At 41.1% G+C, this 23610-nt stretch overlaps 1 protein-coding gene across 2 annotated transcripts in view; it reads right to left on the minus strand.

Moving 5' to 3' along the window:
• LOC121633808 (kelch-like protein 29) overlaps positions 1–23610 on the minus strand; it is a 239518-nt gene that overhangs the window by 113864 nt on the left and 102044 nt on the right. The window contains exons 1-3 of one of the 2 annotated variants that reach the window (XM_041976072.1): positions 16604–16782; positions 9374–9521; positions 4868–5392 (exon numbers count right to left, since the gene is read on the minus strand). In XM_041976072.1, the coding sequence (XP_041832006.1) occupies positions 4868–5392; positions 9374–9521; positions 16604–16744 (814 nt within the window). In that variant the 5' untranslated portion in view covers positions 16745–16782. Of the gene's footprint in view, positions 1–4867; positions 5393–9373; positions 9522–16603; positions 16783–23610 lie in introns of those variants that run through there. The other variant, XM_041976071.1, reaches the window with a different exon arrangement.

Genomic DNA, 23610 nt, shown 5'->3' on the forward strand with positions numbered 1-23610 from the left:
TTTAAAATACGATAACGAGGGCGAGATAGAAGGAGGCCGCACAGCTTTCCATCCCCAGCTTATGGCACACAGTCGCTGCTCACCTCACATTTCCTCTCCTCTGCCCCTCCCTCCCTCTTTTTTTTTTTCTGCTCTTTTGAGAGCTGGAGTGGTGCAAGAAACAGCAAGACATCTCAATGGATACCATCATAAGCAAAGTTAAAGAGGCTGTGAGGTTGCTGCTGGGCACACAAACGTACTGCAGTCCTGAAAATGAGATGTTTGACTCCATGTCATTAATATGTAAGCTCCATATGGACCTGTGCACCAAGGTATTGCATGTATTCATTTAAGAGAATTACCTGCATATACTGAGTCCACAGTGATTGGAATAAATTTCAAACTCATTAATAATTTGCAACGTTTGCAGCTGTTGTGAATTTCATTCCAGTTTTAACTGGAGCTGCTTCAAATTAAGGAATGTCATGTGAAGGAGGTGGGAGGGAATCACATCCATGCTTTTCATATTTCATAGTTTAGCCTGTTTTGGATTCATAATAACCCTACTTTTGCTCTTGCTAATCCTGATGTGGATAGCTTTAAGATAATCACCCAGCACAACACCGCAGCGATTCTAATTAATTTGCTATCGCCTTTTCTGTGTGTGCTAATCTGAATAAAGATGTTGTAATTTAAAATGGGAAATAAAAACAACTCCGACAACAGGTTTAGAGTTATTTGTTTCAGTTTAAGACGTACTTTTGTGGCATTTGCAACGACGACCTTGCTGGGATGCTTTGCATTCTGCTAGAAGAGCGATGGAAAGGGAGTAAAGAGGCAGAGAAAGGAAAGGGGAGGGTTTAATTAAAACTTACTATGATTAATGGTCCCAGTGTGGCTATCTAATAACCGACCTGTCATGCTAGTGGTCGTCCCAGTGGTTGAATCAAAATAAATATTTACACATCACTAATATTATTGAAAACATCTTAAGCTTTATGTCTGCTTGGCAACTGTAGCCTCTATAGACAGATGATGAATGTCAGCAGGTGGAAATGTCAGCACATCCAGTGACTTCATCCACCAGTAGCAAATTAAAACAGCATGTCAATACCGATATAACCCAGGAAGTATATTGGGGGAGAAAAAAATAAAATAAAATAAACCTATCTCCCTTGAATAAACAGCAGCAGCATACAAAAACTGGCATTGTAAACAAAGACTTTCTCACTAATTTGGTCTACACTGTTTTCACTTTGTGGTAACGCTACAGAAATAATAAGGACCAATACGCGAGTGGACACTAATGCTGCACTGGAAACGTGTGCGGTCTAAAAGTAAGCAAACGGGAGTGTGTAATTAAATCTTACAGAGACCCCGATTATGAATATGGCAGATAAGAAAGATGAAATGGTCGCAGCAGAGCAAGGACGCGCCGGATGTGAGGCTGCGCCAATCTTTCCATAGCAAAGTAAAACTCTGATCTTAACTCAGCAAGACATCTTAATTGCATTCACTAGCAGTTCCAGAGCGGCCTGGTCCCCAGATGAAGGTTGATGTGAGCTGACTGGAAGATGAACTTCCTGGGCAGAGAGACGATGTGTACGACGGTGGAGGAGTCTTGTTTGTGTGCGTGTGATCGCTGGTGTTTATGAGCGTATCTCCACTGGTGTGTGCATGTGCAACATGAGCGGGAAAGGCCAGTGATATGGAAAGAAGCTCCAAAACAATGTCTGACATGACAGAAGAGGTGATGGAGTAGCAGGTGCAGGTGGTGGGTGGCCCTGACAGATCCACCCATGACCTCAGACTTCAATTTCAACCAAAGCCTCGGACACGTGCAGCTCCTCGTTTTGCCTCCACTGTGAAAGCGTGAAGCACAACCGTAACACAGCTACTTTTCATTGCTATCTGTGTTGCTCTCAGTGAAAACAAAAATCAAAAACTTAATTTAAGTAGCTGGCATGGGTAACAGTGGTTACTTTTAGCTCAGGCTCAGATGCGTAGGAATAATTATTTCCTTTTGATATGAATATGACTGTTAGTCGTGAGCTGACTGTAAATGGTGCTCGTTTACATTTGTGAACAAGTTCATCCCTGCTGAGCTTGGCCTCAGCTTCCCTTGGCTGATATTCATCAGGACAGCCATTGATTTTAATGACTTAGTCAATAGACACACACCGACTCCACTCCCAGCATCTTTCTCCATCTCTCTCACTCTGTATCCATCTCTTCTAATCTCACCTCCTCCTGTGTACGAGCCTTTTTTCCCCCCCCCTTTTCTCTCTAAGCTGTCCTTTTAAACAACAATGTCAGTCATTTTGGATCCCCACATTTCAGCAAATGTGCTATCAGCTGTGGCTGCTGGGGCACCAGCTAAAGATGCAGATAGATTATTAAGTGCAGAAGCTTGGCGAGGTTGTGTTTATAGCCTGATAAAAATCAGCGTTTGAGGGAAACAAAGAAGAGACAATGAAAAATGGGCGAAGAGTGAGTGGTGGGAAGGAAATTAACAACTGGTGAGAAGGAGTTTGATTTGTGCACCATGACAGGCAGGTATTATGAAAAGCCCTGCTGTGGACGGAGAAACCAGGTAGGCAGATCACAGCCAGGTGACTGGCATTTCTCAGTAGGTGATGAAGTTAAAGCTGCCTTCCAGCTGCTCCGTGTGAATCCACACACACATATATGGCACATGCATCCAAAAGCACACACGTGCACACACAGCATACTGTAAACAGACAAATAGCTCGACAGACACACAGAGAGGGGAGCACACAGTTGTTGATGTGCCCACTGATGCAGAGCAAAGACAAATTGCTCCCTTTGAAGGCAAAGGCAAATCAAACGCGGACTGTGATTTCTGTCACCGTGGTGTTTGGCTTTAAGGCTGCGAGGCTGACATCTGACAAAACATCTGCGCGGTCGCAACCAATCAGTTGTGTACTAGTGCAACAGCACGCACGCTTGGACACACACACACACACACACACACACAGGGTCTGTTTTGAGGCCAGATTAAGGAGAAAGAGCTCTGTCAGCTCCTCCAAGATCCGGGCCTTTACCATCAAAAAGACACTAAACCATTTCTGCACATCAGTGCTTACCAGCATTGTATCAGGGGGGCTCAGACGTCCTTTTTTTTCTTTATCTTTTGTCTTTTGAAGCAAAACAATAAATTAGTTGCTTTAGTATTTCTAGCAGTGGCTCCTTTTCTTATCTTTAACTAAGTTTTCCCTTCTTATTTTGTGTGTTTAAACAAAGTTGTGTCAGCAGGATGGCACTTTCTGCAGCTGTGACAGAAGACAGTTGAGAGTAGACGTCTCCAGAGCTAACCCTCCATATTTTTACACTATGCTCCTGCTGCAGGACAGAAGGTAGCCTTGCCCCATTCATATGCAGTGTTAATTGATTGAAGACAGACTACATAACTCCTGTGGGCAACTGGGATTTGAGACTTATTGGATGGAGAAGGCATTACAACAGCAAACTGAGGTCTGCTGTAGAAACATCGTCAATGCCAGTTTTAAACTTCTTCCGCTGCACTGTTTATTTTTACGAGGTTCTGCTTAGTATGATCTGGTCTATTCCAAGAAGAGATGAAAACTTCTTGAAATCTGAGATTCAAGTGCCTTCCTTCATTTAGAGTGTGACATTCATAGAGGACTGCACAGGTTTCCAAAATTGATACAGGGAGGTCTCCTAGTCATACTCAAAGCAGAGCAATTGACTAACTGTACCCATGCAAATTGAATTAATTTTATTTATCACAGATCTACTCAATCTTTCGGATTGATATGCACAAATATAGCAATTTCAGTCGAACTCCATATGCCTTTGGCCTGTTAGAAGAATTAATCCTGACACAAAAATGGGTCATAACAGCCAACATGGCAGAAGCTCATACTTGATCAGACAAGTGCAGATGAGCCCATCTAATTATCCACTTCCATTTCTACCTGCAGTCTCATTTCAATGCATCACAGGCAGCCCACCAAATAATTGCTTTTTTGCAATCTACAAGTTCATTTGCACCCATTTTATTGATCAAAATGAGTCAGGTAAAAGAAAACAATCTAAACCTAAATTAAAAGCTTCATTAAATGTGAAAATTGGTCGGGGAATTGCGAACATCTGTTTCCAGCAACCTGCGTCATAAACTCCAAGGTTAAAGCAAACACCACTTTATGGCTTTGCAGACTCAGGCATGAGGCGGAGCCCTGAAGCACCATCACACCGCATAGCGCAAGTCAACAAGGCTTCAAAAGATTTCAAGAGAGATGTGAGTGGAGGAACTGAAGGCTCTTCCTGCCTTGTGTTTAGTAGGACTTGGGTGCATTGCATTAACTGACGTCGTGAAAACTGGTTCCAAAGCACAACGTTACAGATGTTACTGAGGTATAGTAAGATCAGCACAATGGCTATTTTTCCCAAAGAAAGGTTTGTAAGTGGGTGTTGCTGGTTTTTAGTTGCACCTGCTGCTCTCTTTCTTTAGGCACACTTGTATTATCTGCAACCTTGGAGCAGCTTTGAGGTGAATTGGCTCTGGTTGCAAATTATGTCTCGACAGCCTGTTGCTTGAATGTTTGAAAGCCTTGTTTATGACTGTTGGCATCCAAAACTGCTCTGGTATACAGACCGTAGGGGTGGGGGGGGGCTGCTTGTTTCATTCCAGCGGGGCCTCACATAAGGGGAGGTCACACGGCAACACGGCTTAGAGTACATTGATTTAATAGCAAACACCTTCCCAGCTTGGATTCAGTTCTAAGCTCGGGTTTCATCCAAACAAATCAGCTGTGATGAAAGTTTTAAAGAAAGTAATAAAATAAAAAGACTAAATAAAGTAAGATATGTGCAATGTGCACCTGTGGAGACTGACTCTGCTTACCTTTGGGATGTCCTGGGTCACTGAACTCATACTTCCCACTCCCGACTGTCCGCAGCATTTGCAGCCCGTTCGGACCATCCTGATTGTCTGCAGCTGTATGCTGAGCTTGCACTGCTGCTGCCTGTCCATTAGTGAGAGGCAGGGTGGGGGGCTGGAGGAGGCTCGGGTGAGAGGTTAAGTGGCCGTTTCCCATCATGCTGTGAGGGTTTTGATGAACCACCTGGTTGGCTTGGGCAGTGAGGGCAGACGGTGTAACATTTGGCTGATTCCCGGCATACGGAGGCTGGCTGGGCATGCTCAGTACCATAGACAGTGGCTGCTGAGTCGACTGTGGTGTCAGCTGGAAGTGGGCGGTCATGAGGGGATGCTGTGGGGGCACAGGCGTCTGGATGGATGGGGTTACTCCGATGATAGGTGACTGCGCGGTCACACTGTGGTTGAAGGATGGTGGTTGAGGGAGGGCGTAGGTGTGGGGCAGGAGACTGGGCTGGCTAACCGCTGCTACTGGTGCAGCCCAGGTTGGACCTGATTAAAAAAAAAGAAAAGGCACACAGAAGAGGGGTAAAAAAAAACAAAACAAAACTACATGGAAAAATGAAACATCCAGTTTCAACTACATAACATGTTTGCACTCTTACCGAAGTTAAAACTTTATATAATTTTTTATTATACTGCCAGAACAACCATCATAATATAAATGGAAATGTGCAAACATAAATGGAAATACAATATAAATACAGTTTTAACAAACAAGGACAGTTTTCCAGTAATTTCTTTTAAGTAGTCTTTAGGAATAGTTCTCCAGGCTTCTTGAAGAACATGTTTTGTTCTGTTTTCGGTCAAGATGATCCCTCACTGCTTCAGTAATGTTGAGCTTTAGGCTCTGGGGAGGACTCACCACTCCATAAGACCTCTTGCTGCTGATTTTCAGTCCAGTTCTTGTGTCATGTTTCATACCTCAGCCTTTTCTGCCTATTTCCTTTCCTAAAGAATGGCCTCCTGACAGACATCCTTCCATGGAGACCATTTCTGATGAGGCTTCAGCTTAACTGAAGATCAACTGATGGCTCAGATGAATCTCCCAGGTCCTGTGTCAGGTCTTTGCTGGATTTCTTTTTCCTATTTCTTAAGGACAGCACTTTAAGGTATTGCTCATCTGCTTTAGATCGTTTAAGGCCTGCACTTCTTTTGACCTCCACTTGTCCAGTTTCCTCAATTATTTGAAGGATACACTGAGATGCGTCAAGTTTTTAATCCATAACTCTTTAGAAAAGCACCTTGTTGGTCTAAAAATGGTATTCTATACCTGTTAAACTATGTTATCTCTGAAAGTTTTTGCAGATACAATTAAATGACTGAAGACAAATGATGCAAAAGCTGACAGGCTGTTTGTAATAAAATGCTTAAAGATACAATTCAAACCAGAATCTTTGCTAAGCTGCCTACAAGTAGTCCCAACAGTCATTCATGCCTTGTGTGAGGTTTGCTTTTTATGCCTGAATGGTCCTTAGGTCAGCTTAAAGTGGTTTAACTGACAAAAAGACATTTTCAGAAAATGTTCAGGGACAAGGACTGAACAAAAATTGAACGAATAAGCAGCAAATTCAAAGAAAGACTTTTAAAGCCTGGTGAACTATTGCTCAAGATTACTTTAAAAGATCACAAGAAAGCCTGGCAGCTTGGAAGAAAATGTAAAAAAAAATTAGTTGCGGTTAAAAACTAATTCTTTGTACGGTATAAATATTTTTTTATGAGGCAGAACTCTCAAATATGGGTACCAATTAGAGAAAGAAAAAAAAACTGACCACAGAACTAGTAGATAAACCCATAAAATTGCCAACTAACAAATCACACGGGAAGCCCCAGGTGAGTTATCACAGAGTAGCCTCTGGGAGAGTCAGGATGAATGTATTTCTATGTTGCAGTATCATTTTTGGTTCGTCAGGAAGCTGAAGAAAAAACAGGAAACGGGCAGAGAGCTGATATGAAGTCTGATACGAGATGATGAAACAGACACAAAAACAGCAGGAGAAGACAGACTCCAGCTCCAGTCTGTTCCTCACCACACCACCACCTTCAGTGTGCTGCTCCACTTCAGTCCAAGTTTGTTTTTGACTTGAGACTTAATATAAAACATGATATTTCAAGGGAGCATATAGATCTAAGCCTGGAGCTGACATTTTAATAATATTAAGAGATATACTTTTTGCAAAAAAAAAAAAAAAAAAAAAAGATTCTGTGAATGTGAAGGCATACCTGCTTACTGCATGAAGCATTTGGCATCATTATCTATGCAGGAGGCTGTTTGCTCAGATACTCAGAGCCAATCATTTCTCTACCCTGAGGCGATAGATGCTGAGGGCGTTCTGGCTGTATTGGACCTGAATGCTGCCCCCCTCCCTGCATCGCTCACTCCTACTCCTTTATCTCTTGCTTTTCCTGCTCTAAAAATAGCCTAGCACTCTGCTCAGGGGCCAAAGGCTAAATCACAGCATCCAAAAAGCTAAAGAAGGAAAAGGAAAAAAAACAAACAAAAAAAAAAAAACACAACACATTATTCATGTACTAACCCTGCTGATATAATAATCTGGGTAGAGATGGATGGAGAAGGAAAAGAGAAAGAAAGAAAAGAATGAAAGAGAGGAGAAAACTGCAGAGAGACCAGCTCAGTTCATAATTCACATGTCATTGAGCTAACCGGGAGTAGCACTGCATTTCATTTCCCTTCTTTTGTAGCGCTTCTTGATAAAGGATTCTAATCAAAATGGGTGAGTATAATAATTCCTTATCTTACAGTGTTTCAAGGTTTTTATGCAGCAATGGTGTTGATTAGAATTTGACATATATACAATGTATTTGCCCTCCAGCTCCATGTCCTTGTCCAATTCCAGCTTTACACTTTTTAACAAAGAAAATATTGAATGAATTAGGCAAGAAGGATTTCATGATCATGACCCAACAATCACCTACATTGCCAGGCTGTGCCTTCAAACTTGAACAAAATGGAAGCACATCAGATTTACTCCAAGTTTGTAACTGCTTCCTTGCAGAATGAAACACTTAACTCCACTTATTTCTTTTTTATTGACTAAAGATTTTGCATGACACCAAACAACAGCTACTATTTGTTGCACAAAGAAGCAAAACCTCTTCTAAGCTCAACTTTCTTTAACAAAAACAGTGAATTTTGTGCAGAAAGAAGCGGTTGATTAATTCCAGCACAGCTGACGGAGAACTTTCTGGCAACGCAGTTCAGCGAAGTGTGAAGAGGAGCTGGCTTCATCGCAGATTCCAGTCAGAGTTTGGAATAGTGCACATGTGCGAATCAACATGCGACGGTGTGCTCGAGTTTGAGTGTCATATGCGACAGCGTGCTGGGTTGGTGACATTTCACTTTCCTCCAGCTTCACTCACAGATGTGGCGTTGGTGTGTGATGGGGATGGAGCTGAAAGTGAAACCTTGTGGCTCACCGCAGAGTTCCATGCTCTCCAGCCCTTCATTATAACGGCACAATCGGCTTCTGCTAAGGAAAATTTTCTCATTTAATAATTCATTTGTGAATCCATCTACATGTGAGAAATGTGAGTTATAATTAGGAGGCGTGTAGAACAGAAGGCAGCAAGAGTTGAAACTTGTTTTCAGTGTGATGCTTTGCCACCGCAGAGCAGCAGCTGTCTCTGCGATGTGGATTCGTTGGGCCAGAATTTCCACTGGTACAAGCTCCATCCCAGTATTATTGTTAAATGAGACCCATTTGTGATGAGCAAGAGACAGAGGCCGGCAGAGCAAGAGAAGGAAATTAACAGCTCCAGGGCAGAGCCATTCTGGGTGAGTTCATTACAGTACGTGTAAAGAAGGAAAGAAAAGAAGGAAAAAAGCTTCAATATTGGCTTAACTCCTTAATGTCAGGTCTGTGCACCACGTGGCAGTGGCACATGGGTTTACCAGCACACGTTTTAAAAAGACATGAAAGGAAAGAGGTCAAAATCTTAATTAGACATGGTGGAGATCATTTGGAGGACTTTCACTAAATAGGTTTGACTGAGAGTGAATCAGGTTCATTTGGTGGTATAATAACAGTAACAAGGACAATAACGATGGAAAAGTCAAGATGGCTCATGAAGGTTTAATTTTTCTTTTTTTTTCCCAGCTTCCTGACATCAAACTGACATTTCTGTAATTTTATGCATGATTAAGCCAGTTTATGTAAAGCTGAAATTTATAAATGTATATTATGCATGATTATATTTGTAAAGTATGCATGGTTTGCGATGTAAGCATGTATTTTATGTAGGGTAAGACAGTCGAGATGCCTCATTAGCATTTGAAGCTAGTGCGGCCAGCCTGAGCTGCTGGGGTGTAGCACATAGGTGTGAAGCCTTTGTCGATGCATACATCTGCTGCCTGCTCACATGCTGATGATGTGAAACTCGGTAAACTCATGTCAGGTAAAAGTAGAGGATGTGTGAATGTGCCTGTCAGTGTGTGTGAGCATGAATCATTACCAGTGGGCTCGCCGTCTCTGTGTTGCTTGGCAGGGGGCTCTTCTGTATCCCATGGTGTGAGCTGGTTGATGGGCGTCTGTCCCCACCTCACCCCTGGAGCCAGCAGCAGTCCTGGGGTCTGGCTGTCTCCAGGCGAAAGTCCGGAGACCTGCAGCAAAGGACCCAAAACAAAAAATCTGATTAGTACAGAGCATCATTGGAGAAACAAGAGAAAATGTGAACTATTCTTAACATTTTGCTTCAATTCATTGAGATTTGCAAGCATTCATGTATGCAATTATCTCTTGAAGTCACACCACAGCATTTTAATCAGCTGGAGGTCTGGACTTTGAGGGAACAACTGCGAAACCTTGGTTCTTTCATATTTCATTGTTGCATGACCTAGTTTTGGCTAGGTTTTAGCTGACAGATGACTTTATATGTGCCCAGGTCCTTTACCTGGCCGACAAGCTCAATAATCACCCTTACACCACCTTGCTTTACATTTGGTACAAGGTGTTTGTGCTGTAACGCTGCATTTAATTTCACCAAAGAAATATTTCCACTTTTCTTTCATCTATTCATTGTTGGGACATTTTTCCTGAAGTAATGTGTTTTTTTTGTTTTTCATATGCAACTGTGCAAACCTAACATAGGTTGCCTCATTCTTTATTTTAGAAAAGAGGCAACCTCCTGCAACCTTTCCAAACCCTTTTTGATTGTACCATAAGAGCTTTAACATTCAACAAGCTAACCGAGGTCTGTAGAGTCTGAGACGCATCTCATGTTTTTTTTCCCCCACTGTTTCTAAGCATTGAACAGCCTGACTATTAGGCGAACTTGCTGGGATGTCCACTCCTGGGAAGAGCAACAGCTCCATTTTCCCCACTTGTGAATAAAGTTTCTCACTGTAGAACAATGGACTCCAAATGGCTTTATAACCCTTCACAGTTTAATGTGGAGCCAAACTATCAGATCATTGCTGATGTCTTTCCTCCTTGGTCCTGAATGATCCAGCCCTGCACATTTTATGGAGTTAATGATTAATTAAATTAAGACCACTGATTAGCAGCACCTGGCTGCTACTTTCCTCCTCAATTCCTATGGAAGTAGTTGGTGCACTTAGTTTTTTACTGATTAATCCTGCATTTTGCCTAAGCCTTAATTAAATAAACAATGACATGATGTAATGGGTCATGTATATCTGAGATTGTGTTAACAGAATAGGGAGATGTATTTTTTTTTTTATGCCATGTCCTGAAAGGTAAACCCTTAAAACTGAAAGAAGTTGCACTTTTTTTTTCCACATGATGGTAGTTTTTAGGGTCTGAGGGAAAAAAATGCATCAAATCACTGCCATCCTAACAGTTCTTAAGGTCTAGAAGTGAGCCGTGATGATGGAGTGCGGGGTATAATTAGCAGTGAGTGAGTGATGATTATAGCCTATGTATAATGAGAACAAGGGAAAAAGTCCTGTTCGCTGTCTCAAGAGTCTTCGTAGACGAAGCCATATTTCATTTTTATATGTTAATAACAATTAACACTCTAGTGTGGGCTATGTTCGAGTTGTGATTCTTCCCCATCTTAAATTTTCATAATAGAAAACCAGTCTTTGCCCAAATATGACTGAACAGAATAAAAAGAGATTTTTTTTCCAGCAATCTGAGAAAAACTTTGACAAAAGGTGAATGACAACCTTTATTGCAAGGTGTGCATTGGGTGAATCCATTACAACTTTTCAAACTAAGAGTTTCCCAGCTTTTCTTGGCACCCAGACCTCTAATATTTTGCTTTAGTCAGGGAGGAATGTTATCAGGCAAGCACAAGCTGATGAAAACACAGGGTCAATCACCACTGGACCCCTAAGCAATATTCGTCTCTCCCTATCTGAAGTTTGGACGCTTGGTCTAACAGCCGGGCAGGGAGAGGGCAGAGTCAAACCTTATTCCCCTGCTTGCCCCAACCAGCCTCCAGAGTTAATAGAAAAGACCTGGTCACCGAACCCCTCCTGTGTCCTCCCGTCTGATCCCTCCATTCCTCAATTCCATTATCTGCCCCCCCCCCCGCCCCAGTGTCCACTTCATCAAGCATGCCATCATGCATTCCAACAGCTGTGTCGACAAACCCTGTCAGACTGACCGCACAGCAAGAAAACAGCAGCCCAAACAATTCGGCTCGCAGCAAATTAACGTGCAGCCTCACATATTGAATCTATCCGGAAAATTTCCCTCCCAGCTTTAGGACAGATTTATCACAGCTTTACAGGGAGAAGGGAGGGGGGGGGGGGCTTCGGCACTTAAAGATATTACATGGTACTGATGCAGCAAAACATCTGCTGTCTAATCAACAAATTCATAAAAGGAGACAAGTTTAATGAGTGTCATGACTTGATATATCTATACTCAAAGTTATCTGACAGTTTAGAAGTGCTGGGGGGCAAAAGAAAGAAACACAGCTAAAGGAAACATGTCAAGGCAAAGTAGAAAACAGAGTGATGGAGTGAGCATGACGCTGGGTTTGGGGGAGACAGACTGTCAGGTCTTTTTGTTCAGCTCAACCTGTCGACTTCAGACAAGAGAAAACTGAAATGGTTTACTCAGAATGCCCAAAGCGCTCAATTGCATTTGAGAGCCCTGGAGACTCCAGGAAAGAAACCACAAAATATTTCGAGGTGAGAGTCGCCTACCATAGCCAGCTATTTGTTTTAATAAATGTTTTTCCTCCTCTGCCTCGTGTGCTTTACCATCTTCCTGTTAAAGTATGCTTTACTTTCATCTCTTTGCAGGCAGCTTCTCATGAACCCACAGGAGTGACTCTTGCAGTCCTCAAGCCTTATATTCAAACTCCCACCTATTTACTAAAAACACAGGAAAAAAGCACGGAAGATCTCATATGCTGAAAGGCTGTCCATCTGTCACTGATCTAGCCCACCAGGTAAAAAAGAGAAGAGGGGGGGGGGAGAGTTTAGTCAATGCCATCACACTGACAGCACATCAGCTCGACTTGACTTAAAAATGATCAAGGTTAGATAAGAAAAACACACAAACACATGCACGCTGGAAACACAGGTGTGCATACACGCACAGCTGGTGAAAATTCATGCATACACACACACACATCCACAGAAGCCAGGGGATATCAGGCAGTATGTTTATTAAGATGGCAGACTTGCTGCAGGCAGGCAGGCAAGTTCTGTAGGTTCTGGGACAGTGGCTGCCATTTTCTCTCAATCTTATTTGCTCTTCCTATTTCCAGTCCCCTCCTCCCTGGCCACCCATTATCACTGGGCAGCAGATGGTTTCCTCTGACTTGACAAAAACCATGCTGGAGAGAAGGAGGGGAGCCAGATAAATAATTTTTGAGTCGAGCCAAGCCATTCTGTGTTTGTTGTCAAGCTGGCTGGGGACGATTTTTTTGTGTCGTGTGCAACATCCGTGCATATGGACCTCATGCTGGAAGTGTGCAACATGGCACTTCAGTGCAGACACTTGCAAAGATATAATTACTTTTAAGCACATACACAGAGTAGTATATAAAGATGCGTTCTTGGAGATATTCTTAAATTAGAAATTAGTCTTTAACTATCATGACAGCTGAGAACTGTATTGACTTATTTCCATTGTCCACTTTTTTCCTGTACTACTTACAGGCCTAATAAAAATGACAAAAGCCACAGATAACTTATCTAAAATGATTGAAATAGTTTTTATGAAACAATCCCACAAATATTAAAATACACATTAACATTATTGGAATTTTTCCTTCTAAAATAACAACTGGTAAGAAATCCAATTTTCAGTGGAATAACAAATCAATTATTTCAAGTCTAAAGCAGATATGAGTTTCTAAATGTATAATGCTAAATAGACAGCTCAAATTCAGAAAAAGGACAGAATGCAAAATAAAAATTTATAAAAAAAATGCTCAGATTCATGGATTTACTTTGACTCACTGCACTGAGGGTGAATCCAAGGTATTTGTTGTGGTTTTCCTAACAGTCTGGGTTTTTTTTTGCTAAAATACAGCCAATTTCTTTTTTTATTTTTGAAGTCTGCAAAACATTAGGGATGGTAATAAGTCAAGATAATTAATACCAATTCTATTATTTATTTCTGATTATTGTAATCTTTCAATCCATAAAAATGGTGAGTCTTTGTAGAAAAAAAAAGCATAGATAAAGAATCTTCCATCCATCTATCTATTGTCTATGCCCATTTATTCAAAAGTAGGGTTGCAGGAGGCCTGAAGCCTATTCCAGATGCTACTAGATGAGAGGCAGGGTACACCCGGACCACCAGTGCAGGGAATTTTCAGCTTTTTAAAAACAAAATGTGTCCACAACAACAACAAAGTTCCTCAAAGAAAGAGTGGAAGAGACTTGCACATTTTTATCATAACAAACAAAACAGCTGATGCCACCACCACCTGTTTTGTTCTGTGCTAACACAAACCCCATCACCTTGTCGAGAGGCAGAGTCAACTTCACTATGCATTTTAAGTGTTTTGAAAAAGGAATGTCAACATTATAAAGATATAAAAGCTTTACTCTCCCACTATAATTGGGAATTTGTTGCAGGCCTGTAAGAAGAAATTGATAATAAATTAAGCAAAGCTGATAAGAAAAAAACAAACAAATATGAAACCTCTTCAGGTTGTACTATCTGCAACAATGATTTACATGTGTAATTCCTGCATGAACATTGAAATCACAGGTGTATTTCTCTATTTCCTCCCATACCACTGTAACTAATTTTGATTTGGGTCTGTGCACCATAAGCCTCTTGTACGGGGCATACACTGACTCTGGGACTAAGGTATGCAGATTTATGCTAAACAAACAAACAAAAAAATCCCCCAAAAATATAGAACTTAAACTTATTGCAGCAGAACAGAGGTCATCTCAAATGTAAAATACAAATACTTGTATGCTGATATGAAATTTTGGCCTTTTCTTTTTTAAAGTTCTGTTTACACTTCCCCCCACTTCTTTCCTACTGATCACATTTGCACCCTGCCGGCTTTGTGGTTGGCTGCCAGCTCTCTTGTTGGAACTGCCTGACTTTTCATTTGCTGATATGAAACAAACCTCTTGCAGATGCAGGATTTCCAGCTGTCTCCACCATTGGCTAAAAAATTATTGAGGAACAGCTCAGGGCCACAGACATTGATCAGTGAAGCTGTCGTTGCAGCATTAGCCGATTGCTGAGATGTGAGGTTACAAAAAGTGTTTCCATCTCCCTGATAAGCATAAATTCTTTTTGTTTAGAAAAGCAAAAGCCACTCTGCCCATGGACTTTTCTAATGCAATCCTTCAAAATGCACAAAAACAATGGAAACACTATTGTTGCCACCTTGGCAACTACATTTATCAAGCTTTTAGACCCCTTTGGTGATTTAAATGATCAAAAGGGAAATAATAATAGGCTAATAATAGCACCTACCACCAAGCCAACTTTCTAATAGGGAGGCTACCTTTTTTACTTCCTGATACCTGCAGATCTCTCTTTGAGTGCTCTGTTAAGTGAGAGGAGCAGCACATTCTACTGAATGCTCAGCAGCTCACGCAGACATGAGCAAACTGCACATGTGCAAACAATCTGACCAATGACTTATCTGGATTTCAGCTGTCACTCAGAAAATCATTAGCCGAGTGGGACAAACCGGTGTATAAACTGTTAAATTGTAAAATCAAAAGTTTTTATTTGACATGACTTCTTTTTTTCTATTTTTGGTTAATAATCTCATCCTTTCTGAGAACTGGTCTGTACCCATAAAACACAGCAGAATAAGATGAATTTCCTCTTCTTCCCAAACCTATGAATGTTGCAAACATGCCAGCATCGTGCAGTGAAGACAGGATGATGAAATCAAGACGAATCAGACCTAAATATATACTTGTCAACCTCTGCCCATGCAACAGGGACAGTTGTCTAATTCTGGCTGACGCATCGGCTATTTTCCAGACTTGGCGAGTGCTGACATCTGTCACTATGTGATGCTCTACAATCCTGCTGTAACAAGCAGCGCTGTTGTACCTACCAGATCTTTTTTTTTTTTTTTTTGCCTCTGGCCACCATCTGCTCAATACTTATAGGAGGGGACTTGTGGTGATCCAGGATCCTGGGCTTTGGTTGCTTCGAGTTATCAACATTCAAATAAACATGACACTACATACTTATCCAATCAGCTAACAGCTTTGAAATTCAATAGCAGGTTTTCGGGGGAAAAGACAAGTGAGGGAAAGCAAGACAAGAAAAAGAAGAGGGCCACAAATAAATAGAGGTGCTAAAAAAAACACACAGTAATACAACACACTAAAAAGCTCATTTCATAAAATGCAATGACCACAATTGCAGCACACAATGAGAGAGTAAATGTGCAATTTTCTGGCCACAGCTACACTGGTTGATTACGTTCTACCTTTTAAGATTCAATGTTCCTCTGGTGGCAAAAGTTCTCTATGCGCAAAAGGAAAACAACATCCTGCAAGCGAGGAGGTGGTTCACTGTTGTGTGATACCACTCAGCTGGTGTGGTAATCAAGCAGGCCTGTTAATGTGCAGTTGTTTTCCTGATGGGTTCAGGCATTCATTCTTTCCAAACGGGTGGAGCCAGAAATGTTCGTGGACTGCCTGTGGTCCAGCACCAAGCTGCCATTATGGCTTAATTTAAATGCATCTGAAAATGTGCACCTCCCCAATCAGCCGGCTATCTCCCGGGAGATGCACGTACACAAATTTAATCATAAGGAAATTTCAATTACAGCGGTCACTGCCATGCCTTTCCATATTGGGTGCACTGGTAAAATAATGCCACATTGTAATTCAACACCATGATCAAAGCATAAAAAAAATGTATGTGCAGGCAAGGAAATGAAATTTAACTCTTACAGAATGGCTTTTTCTTCCCTTTGGCCAGCCACGGACTGATACAGTGAATTTGGCTGAAATGTAGATGGTGATGGAAATAATGGCATTCCTCTGAGAAAAACAGAAAGAATGGCAGCAGAGGAAGGAATGAAATGTTGAGAGGCAGAATAAAACAAACCCATCTATCACGTTGCCTTGTATCATTGCCTTTGACAGATCATTTTCAGCTTTTCTTACATGGAGAGAAGTGAAAGAAAAAAATAAAAAAAAACCTCCCTTTTCCTTCTCCATCCAAAACCGAGTGTAGTCCGAAACTGACCAGGAGTATTAAAAGGGTGCACAAAAGCGCACAACTCATTTTCTTTCGGGCATTATCTACTTACTGTATAGAGGTATCTCCTTTCCATGACAGCACGCTGGCACCTAAATGTGAAGTGGATTTGTTCTGGACTTCCATCGCAATGGTGCTGAATGGTGGAGCCAAACGACCGGGCAGCTGTGTCCAATCTATTAGACTGGAGCATATTAAAGCATCCTGCTAGTAAACAAAGAGTCTACTGCACCATGGTTGGCAGCCATCTTAAAAACCGACTGGTGCACCAGCATGCCGAACGGCGAGGTGCCATGGATGTCGAAGGTGCGTATTCAGCATGAAGGCTGCGTGCTGAAGAAACGGAGGGGGTTAGATGTACATTTTTACTCCGTGAAATCACTTAAAGCACATTGGCTGAGATTTTTTAAGACTTCACTGTGAATGGGGAGAGCTAGAAATGAATAACCCTTATAAAAATTCCCCTTGCCGATTCAGACTGAAACATACACATAGAAAATATCCTTCCATAAATGGATCAGGCTGCAAAATTTACTTTGCAGAAAAACTTGCATTGTAAATCTTGCATTGATTTTCTTCTATTCTCCTTAAGGAAAGAACTAAAGAAGGTTAAAGTGCAGTGTGGAAACTTAAATAGTTAAGTAGTCTAAATTTAAATCGTATAGAAAGGTAATTCAGTGTCTGCTTCGGTTATTTTTAGCCAACAAATGGCTCTTTTTTTTTTGCTGCTCTATTTCCTTAAGAAATAGAGCAGCTTACAGAAATGTCATATCCATAGTCACCATCTGGACTCAGGCAATATCCCTTTATACAAAACAAATGTCACCCATTACTGGCAGTTGACTGTTCATGACTTCCAGTCTGTGGACTAAAATTTGAAAACCTAAACAAAGTGCATCCTTTCAGACGCTGACATTTAACACTGACCCCAAGCAGCGCAAGGCGAGCACCAAAATTGAAAACACACAACACAAGCGCCTGGAGGGTATATGTGCTACTGATGTACCGCAGACAGGGGTGCGGATACAGACTCTATAATTTCATGCCCCGGGCCGAACGAGTGAAGGGGAACGGACTTCACTTCCACTGAAATTCCAGCTAAGACACTCCGACAGCTGCTGGCTCGGCGCACACGTACCAGAAAAGAGAAGCGTGATCGCAGGGGCAAGGCCGTTAAGCTTCAGTGGGAAAGCAGGGCTGGAAAGCCCGCCTAATATCCCATGAGTGCTCAAAGGTTGCAGCATTTGCCCTCCAAACCATACTTCATCCCCTCCCTTTTACTTGCATTTTCTATTCTCTTGCATTTAAAGCAAGCAGCTAAACCAAACATGCCTCATCTCTGGACTGAGCAGTATGGCGAGGCCTCTTCGAGAGGACAGATAAGCTGTAGAAACTTCCTTATATCATGGCAACACTTCCCAGAGGAGAGCAGCAAGGACTAATGCCCTCCGCTGGAAGTGATGGGGACAGTGAAGAGACATGGGTCTCCAGCTGGCCATGAACCTGCCTGATGTGTGGCGAGTGTTTGGGGAAAAGAATATCCACTGTATGTCACAGCAGCAGCATCAGAGACCCACAGGCGACTGTAGCTGGAGTTGAAGCCAGACGGATACCTTGTGTGCATCTTATTCTTAAAATGTAGCTGTAATAAATAACAATTAACTAAGCAAACACCCATTTATCGCTACGGAAAAAAATGATTTCATACTGATATTACGATATGAAAGGAAACTAAATCTACTTTTCTAGGACTGCATTATAAGGAGAATTTCACAATGCATGTAATCTCCAAATATAGATTGTTTTTGCAGTTGGGCCAAATAGCAAATGACTATGTGGAAAGACTAGAAATCAGAGGGAGATGCAGTGGGAAAATGAGGACATGTAGATATTGCTCCAAGGACAAAAGTAGCACATTGAGCAAAAGAATTTCATGACCTCCAAACACTATATGGTCCTATTACTGTGCAACACAATACAGTACTTCAGAATTGCCTAAATGGTACAAAACTGTGTAAATGTTGTTGTTGCTATTTGAACAAAGGAGGCAATTTGCTGTCTAGAGCTATAGAAAGTAAAGAGTTTTTAATGCCCTATGTTATCACGCTGTAGCAGCTAAAGATCAACCTTCAACTTATGTCCACCAAGGATAAGTTAGTCTAAGTGTTTGATAATAAAGTAGAAATTGGTTGAAGAAGCTATGGACATTTTTTCCTCCCCTCTCCTGTATTCTAGTAGTATGGCCATAACTTCCCACGCCGCCTTGCACTTATTTGTCACTTATTTTCTATCACAGTAACTGTGAGAAGGATGTGAAGGGAAAGCAGAGCATTCACTTCACAGCATGCAGAGGTTTAATTGAACCAGAACATGGTTCTCTAACCTACATGTCTGCTATAGTCCAGGACATCTTCATTGGAATTCTGTTTCTCTTGTACTGACAACAAGGGACTAATATATATATGTCTATATATACATATATATATACACATACATATATGTGTGTGTGTATATGTATATATAAAATCACAGCATCTATGGTTTAAGAGACGTATTTTTGCAAGGCTGAGCCATGTTTGCTGATTCAGATATAGAATTTGATATTCATATCTTCAATACTGTGTATGCATGCAGCTTATAAAGCAGATGGAGTAGACAGGCAGTTAGATGGATCCCATGGAGCATCCTATTGACTTTTTCTTTTGTCAATAGGGACCACAAGCAAAGAGCAGCAAGATTCTTTTGGTCCACATCCTTCCCAGTCTGATGAAATGCCCACATCTGTGCTCTAAAAAGCTGGTTTCAACCAAAAATAGCATTAAAGCTGCATTGTCTGTTTTGTTCTATGAGATGCAGCTTCTGAAGCATGTTTTTCATTGTTAAATCACAACATCACTTAAACACCCAGAGGCCAAAATGTCTAATCAGCATACAAGTGGAAGTAATTAAACTAAAACTGCAGATACAGCCAATGGGTGGATTTTGCTGTAAATGTGCATAATTAATGCAGTACTGCAACACTTAAAAAGCTAAATGTCCAAATATATAAGCCCCACTCACATGAGATGTAATGAATATGCAACTTGGCCAAAGAGTGGCGATCACCTTTCACTGAGGTTTCCAAAAATAGACATATTAACCATGGTACAGCAGAATCTGCATTACTGCAATCAGATGACAACCCTTTACATATGTACGCACAAGTGCGCCTACACTTGTAACGGCTTTATTTTGGCTGCCTTTTTATGACAAAAATAAATAAATAAAATATTAAATAAAACATTTCCATGTAAATGGAATTAAACATTATTCATTTTCAGATTCAGCTTTCAGAGGAAAAGAAAAATCTGCTCATATTCTAAATTTTTCTAAGTGACCTGAGTTGACAAGGGATATAGACGCCTGCCAGAGACTACCAGTGAAAAAGCAGAGCTCCAGCAGTCCGATATGTAACCTGTGGTGGTGTTCCAACCTTTGAGGTTTTAGTCTTGGAACTCCAGCTCAGCTCCCCCAGGGCTTGAGAGGAGACTGAAAGGCTGGTTTTATCCCACAAGATGAAGCGGTCAGTGCAGCCCTGCACGCCTGCAAGCACAGGAGGGAGTCCACACAGCGCACTGCTTGGGGTGAGACATGCACTGGAAAGACATGCTGGGATCATTAGAGACCCGAGTCTCCTGAAGAAACTGAAAAATAGCCATGAATTGCACTGCGGCAGGTGGATAAACAGACCGCTTGAATTATGGAGGATTTCTTTTTGTAAAGCTAAAAGACTTCTCTGTCTGGAGACGCCTTTCAAGTGCCTGTGAATGAGCTTCTCTTGATTTGGCCTAATGTTGTTGGTTTTTCAAATGCTAATGCACTTCTATACAGATGGCAAAAGTAATTTCAAGGTCCGTCTCCCGTGTTCCTGTGTCGAAAGTTACAATCGTCAAGTAAAATTAGGATGTTTTTGAAGATTGGTGGATGTCTCTATGTTTCTGTTGTTTCAACGGCCCACAATTGGTCAGAAAAAGCAAAAGAATATTTTAATCAATTAAAAACAGAGGAGAATCAATCTCCTCTTAAAAGTTAAGGACAAGTTACTCTGGATTTTCTTTATGAAAATTATTTTCTTTTTTTTTATAAATGCAGACAAAGCTATCTATAGTCTGTTGAGTAGATGCTACATGAAGTAGTAAAATCAGTGACTGTGTGGCAGTTCACACATTATGTTTCCTTTGTTTTCCGTTTTGAAGGTGCCCGGCTCTCCTCTCTCCACTCCGTTTAGCTGCAGACTAACAACACAGAATCAAACAGAGTGAGCATGTCAAGAAGAACTGTTATTTGTCTCCTCTTTCACGTTTTACCTTAGTACTCACTTTAATCAGCACAAAAGGCTGCTTTGCTGCACATAAATTCCATGTGTGGCAACTAGTTCTTCCAAAACGGGGAAAGAAAACCCGCTGAATCTCTTTAAATTATTTAATTTCATTATATATTTTAGTTATTTGTTGCAGGATAATGGAAGATGAAAAATTCTTCTACTTAGCGAAGCTGGACAGCATTAATATTTATGAGTTAGATGATTAATCACTAACTTGGATGAGTCATGTTAATAAAAACTTCAGGCCAAAAATAAAACTGGCATACTGCATAGAGACAGAGTGTCAGACCTGGAGCTTCTTTTGCCTCTCTGTTGTCTCATTTTTTGTACTAACAAGAGACCATTAGTAGTTTGAATATTTCTCACTACTGTGATCGTCTGGATTTAGTCTAGGCTGTAGATAAGATCCGGTATGTCATGAGTCATACAAATGCTTCTTGGAGAAAACCTACTTTGATGTAACTGATTCAACTTCAAAGTTTCCTTCTCTTGACCAGCAGTGCTCATGCCCCCTCTATTTTACTGTATCTGAATGAGGTAATGATGCCTCTAGAGGTAGCCGTTAAAGACAGCACTGTTCTCAGCTTTGCTTCTTTTTCCTTCCTCAGACCTGGAACCATGTGCACTCCTTGACAAGAGCTCGTAATCTGAAATAGCATGTGGGGTTGGGCTGCTAAGTCCCTTGTAGGAACAGGATGCAGTTTTGGTTGTAAGAGGAGAAGTGGAAGCATCTTCACTCCAAAGCTTATTGAGCTGTCAGGTTTCAATCCCCATCAGACAGCATCGATTTCCTGTCACATATTCGTCTGCATGCGCTTTTACACTCGTCTTTGACACGACCGCTTCGCAAAATGGGCCTGCTTTGGTGGTTATGACTGCATCAGGAAGCCCGTCCACATATTGATTTGTGTTGACGCTAAGCATAGTCCCTTATTTAAACTGATCCATAACAGGGTAGCCAAGTGCTGGTTTCACACTCTGATGTTTAATGAAAACTATCAGACTGTATATTGAGCGCGACACAGCGGAGTCATCACAAGCTGACATGGGGGAGTGACACAGAGGCAGCTAATACTGCTAATGTATTTGATTGTGGAGATTTAACATTTCCCTTTAGCAATGTATTCTCAGTGAATTCTAAAAAGAGCAAGACTGGAAATTATATTTTTGCATTAGCATATCAGTGACCTTTCCTGCACTCAATTCAGCTGTCAAAGGCTATACTGCTGGGAAGCAATGAGCACAAAAGAGCAAGTTACACTTGAAATGACTGATGTTATGGATCTATTAAACTTTTTTTTTCTGGCATTTACTAAAAACAACAATTTTGTCATGAATAGGTGCCTGAAAAATATATGGCACAAAAAAACCTCCCCCTCCTTACAGTCCATTAGGTCCCATAAATCTTAACATGTAAACTGTACAACAGAAAAGCCAACAAATTAATATCAAAATTAATCTTGAGCAATGGGAGAATACAACAAATGGGTTGCATTTTCCACAGAGACCCGGCCTCATAATGGAGATATACAATGTGCATTCAGAGGACATTGCTTGTGAGAGCAGTTGCAATCTCTCGGCCATGCCCGGACATTAGTGAGAGTCATTAGGCTTATTTAAATGAGGTTGTTAAGCCGATGAAATGAGGCTATATATTTGAGAGCGGAAACAAAAGAAAGAGTCTCCCATTTCTCATTTTTGCACAACACCCCCTCAAAGTCAAATATGTGATAAGTCTTGCAGGAGGGAACGTCCTGCGGGAGTCATCCATAAGGCTGAAAGTCACCAGATCCTGAATGCTCACAGCACCCTCAAAGGCTGACAAAATTCTGAGTACAATCCTTTCCTAATCTATATGTGGGACTTGCTTTGTCCAATTGGTACTGAGCAAAGAGGTAACTCAAACCATGATTCTTCCCTAAACTTAGCAAAGTCACTTTCATTTCAAAAAGCCATAACTTAGCAAATACAATAATTTCTAAGTATTTAAATGACTTTCTACAATTTGCAACATAAATATTAAAGTGCAAATACAATCATCAAAAAGGTCAAGAAAACAATGCTAATTCTTGTCAATGAAATGTCACCTCATTTGTGCTTCTTTTATGTACGTAAATAAGTAAGTACTTTTCATACATTATCGAACATCACTGGCCATGTAGTCCCATGGCTATTTTATGCTGGTATAGTTGTTAGGCCAAAAATCCAGCAGTAGACAGCAGTGGTTTGTGTAGCCATTAAATACGCTGTATGTTCTTTATTCCTTTTGGTGTTCACACATGAGCAACACTGCCCCCGATGATTGTACTGCTGCATTTGCTCTGTGTGGATATACGTCTTAGTTGTAGAAATAGAAGCAGAGCTTGGAGAGGAAAAAATAAATAAATAAAACTATTAATTTTGGTAAGATTTTCAGGAATTCCTTTCACCCGAGTGTTTTGTGTTTACGGCTGGAAACACCAAACCAATGACAAGCAGCAGTGTTTACAAAAGGATCCCTGCTGTGTCCTATTGTGTGGCTTTTGAGAGAAAAAGTAACACTTAAACACACCAACAAAGAACATGTCCAGTAGCCAACAAGTACATACAATTGAAGCCTGGGCAGGAGGAAAAAACCTCTTCAGCACCAAAGTAAGCAACACTCCAATATTCAATAAGAGAAACCCAAGAACAATATCAACATGGTTGTTAATGCC

The sequence above is a fragment of the Melanotaenia boesemani genome, chromosome 22, assembly GCF_017639745.1.
Source record: "Melanotaenia boesemani isolate fMelBoe1 chromosome 22, fMelBoe1.pri, whole genome shotgun sequence".
Classification (NCBI taxonomy): Eukaryota; Metazoa; Chordata; class Actinopteri; order Atheriniformes; family Melanotaeniidae; genus Melanotaenia; species Melanotaenia boesemani.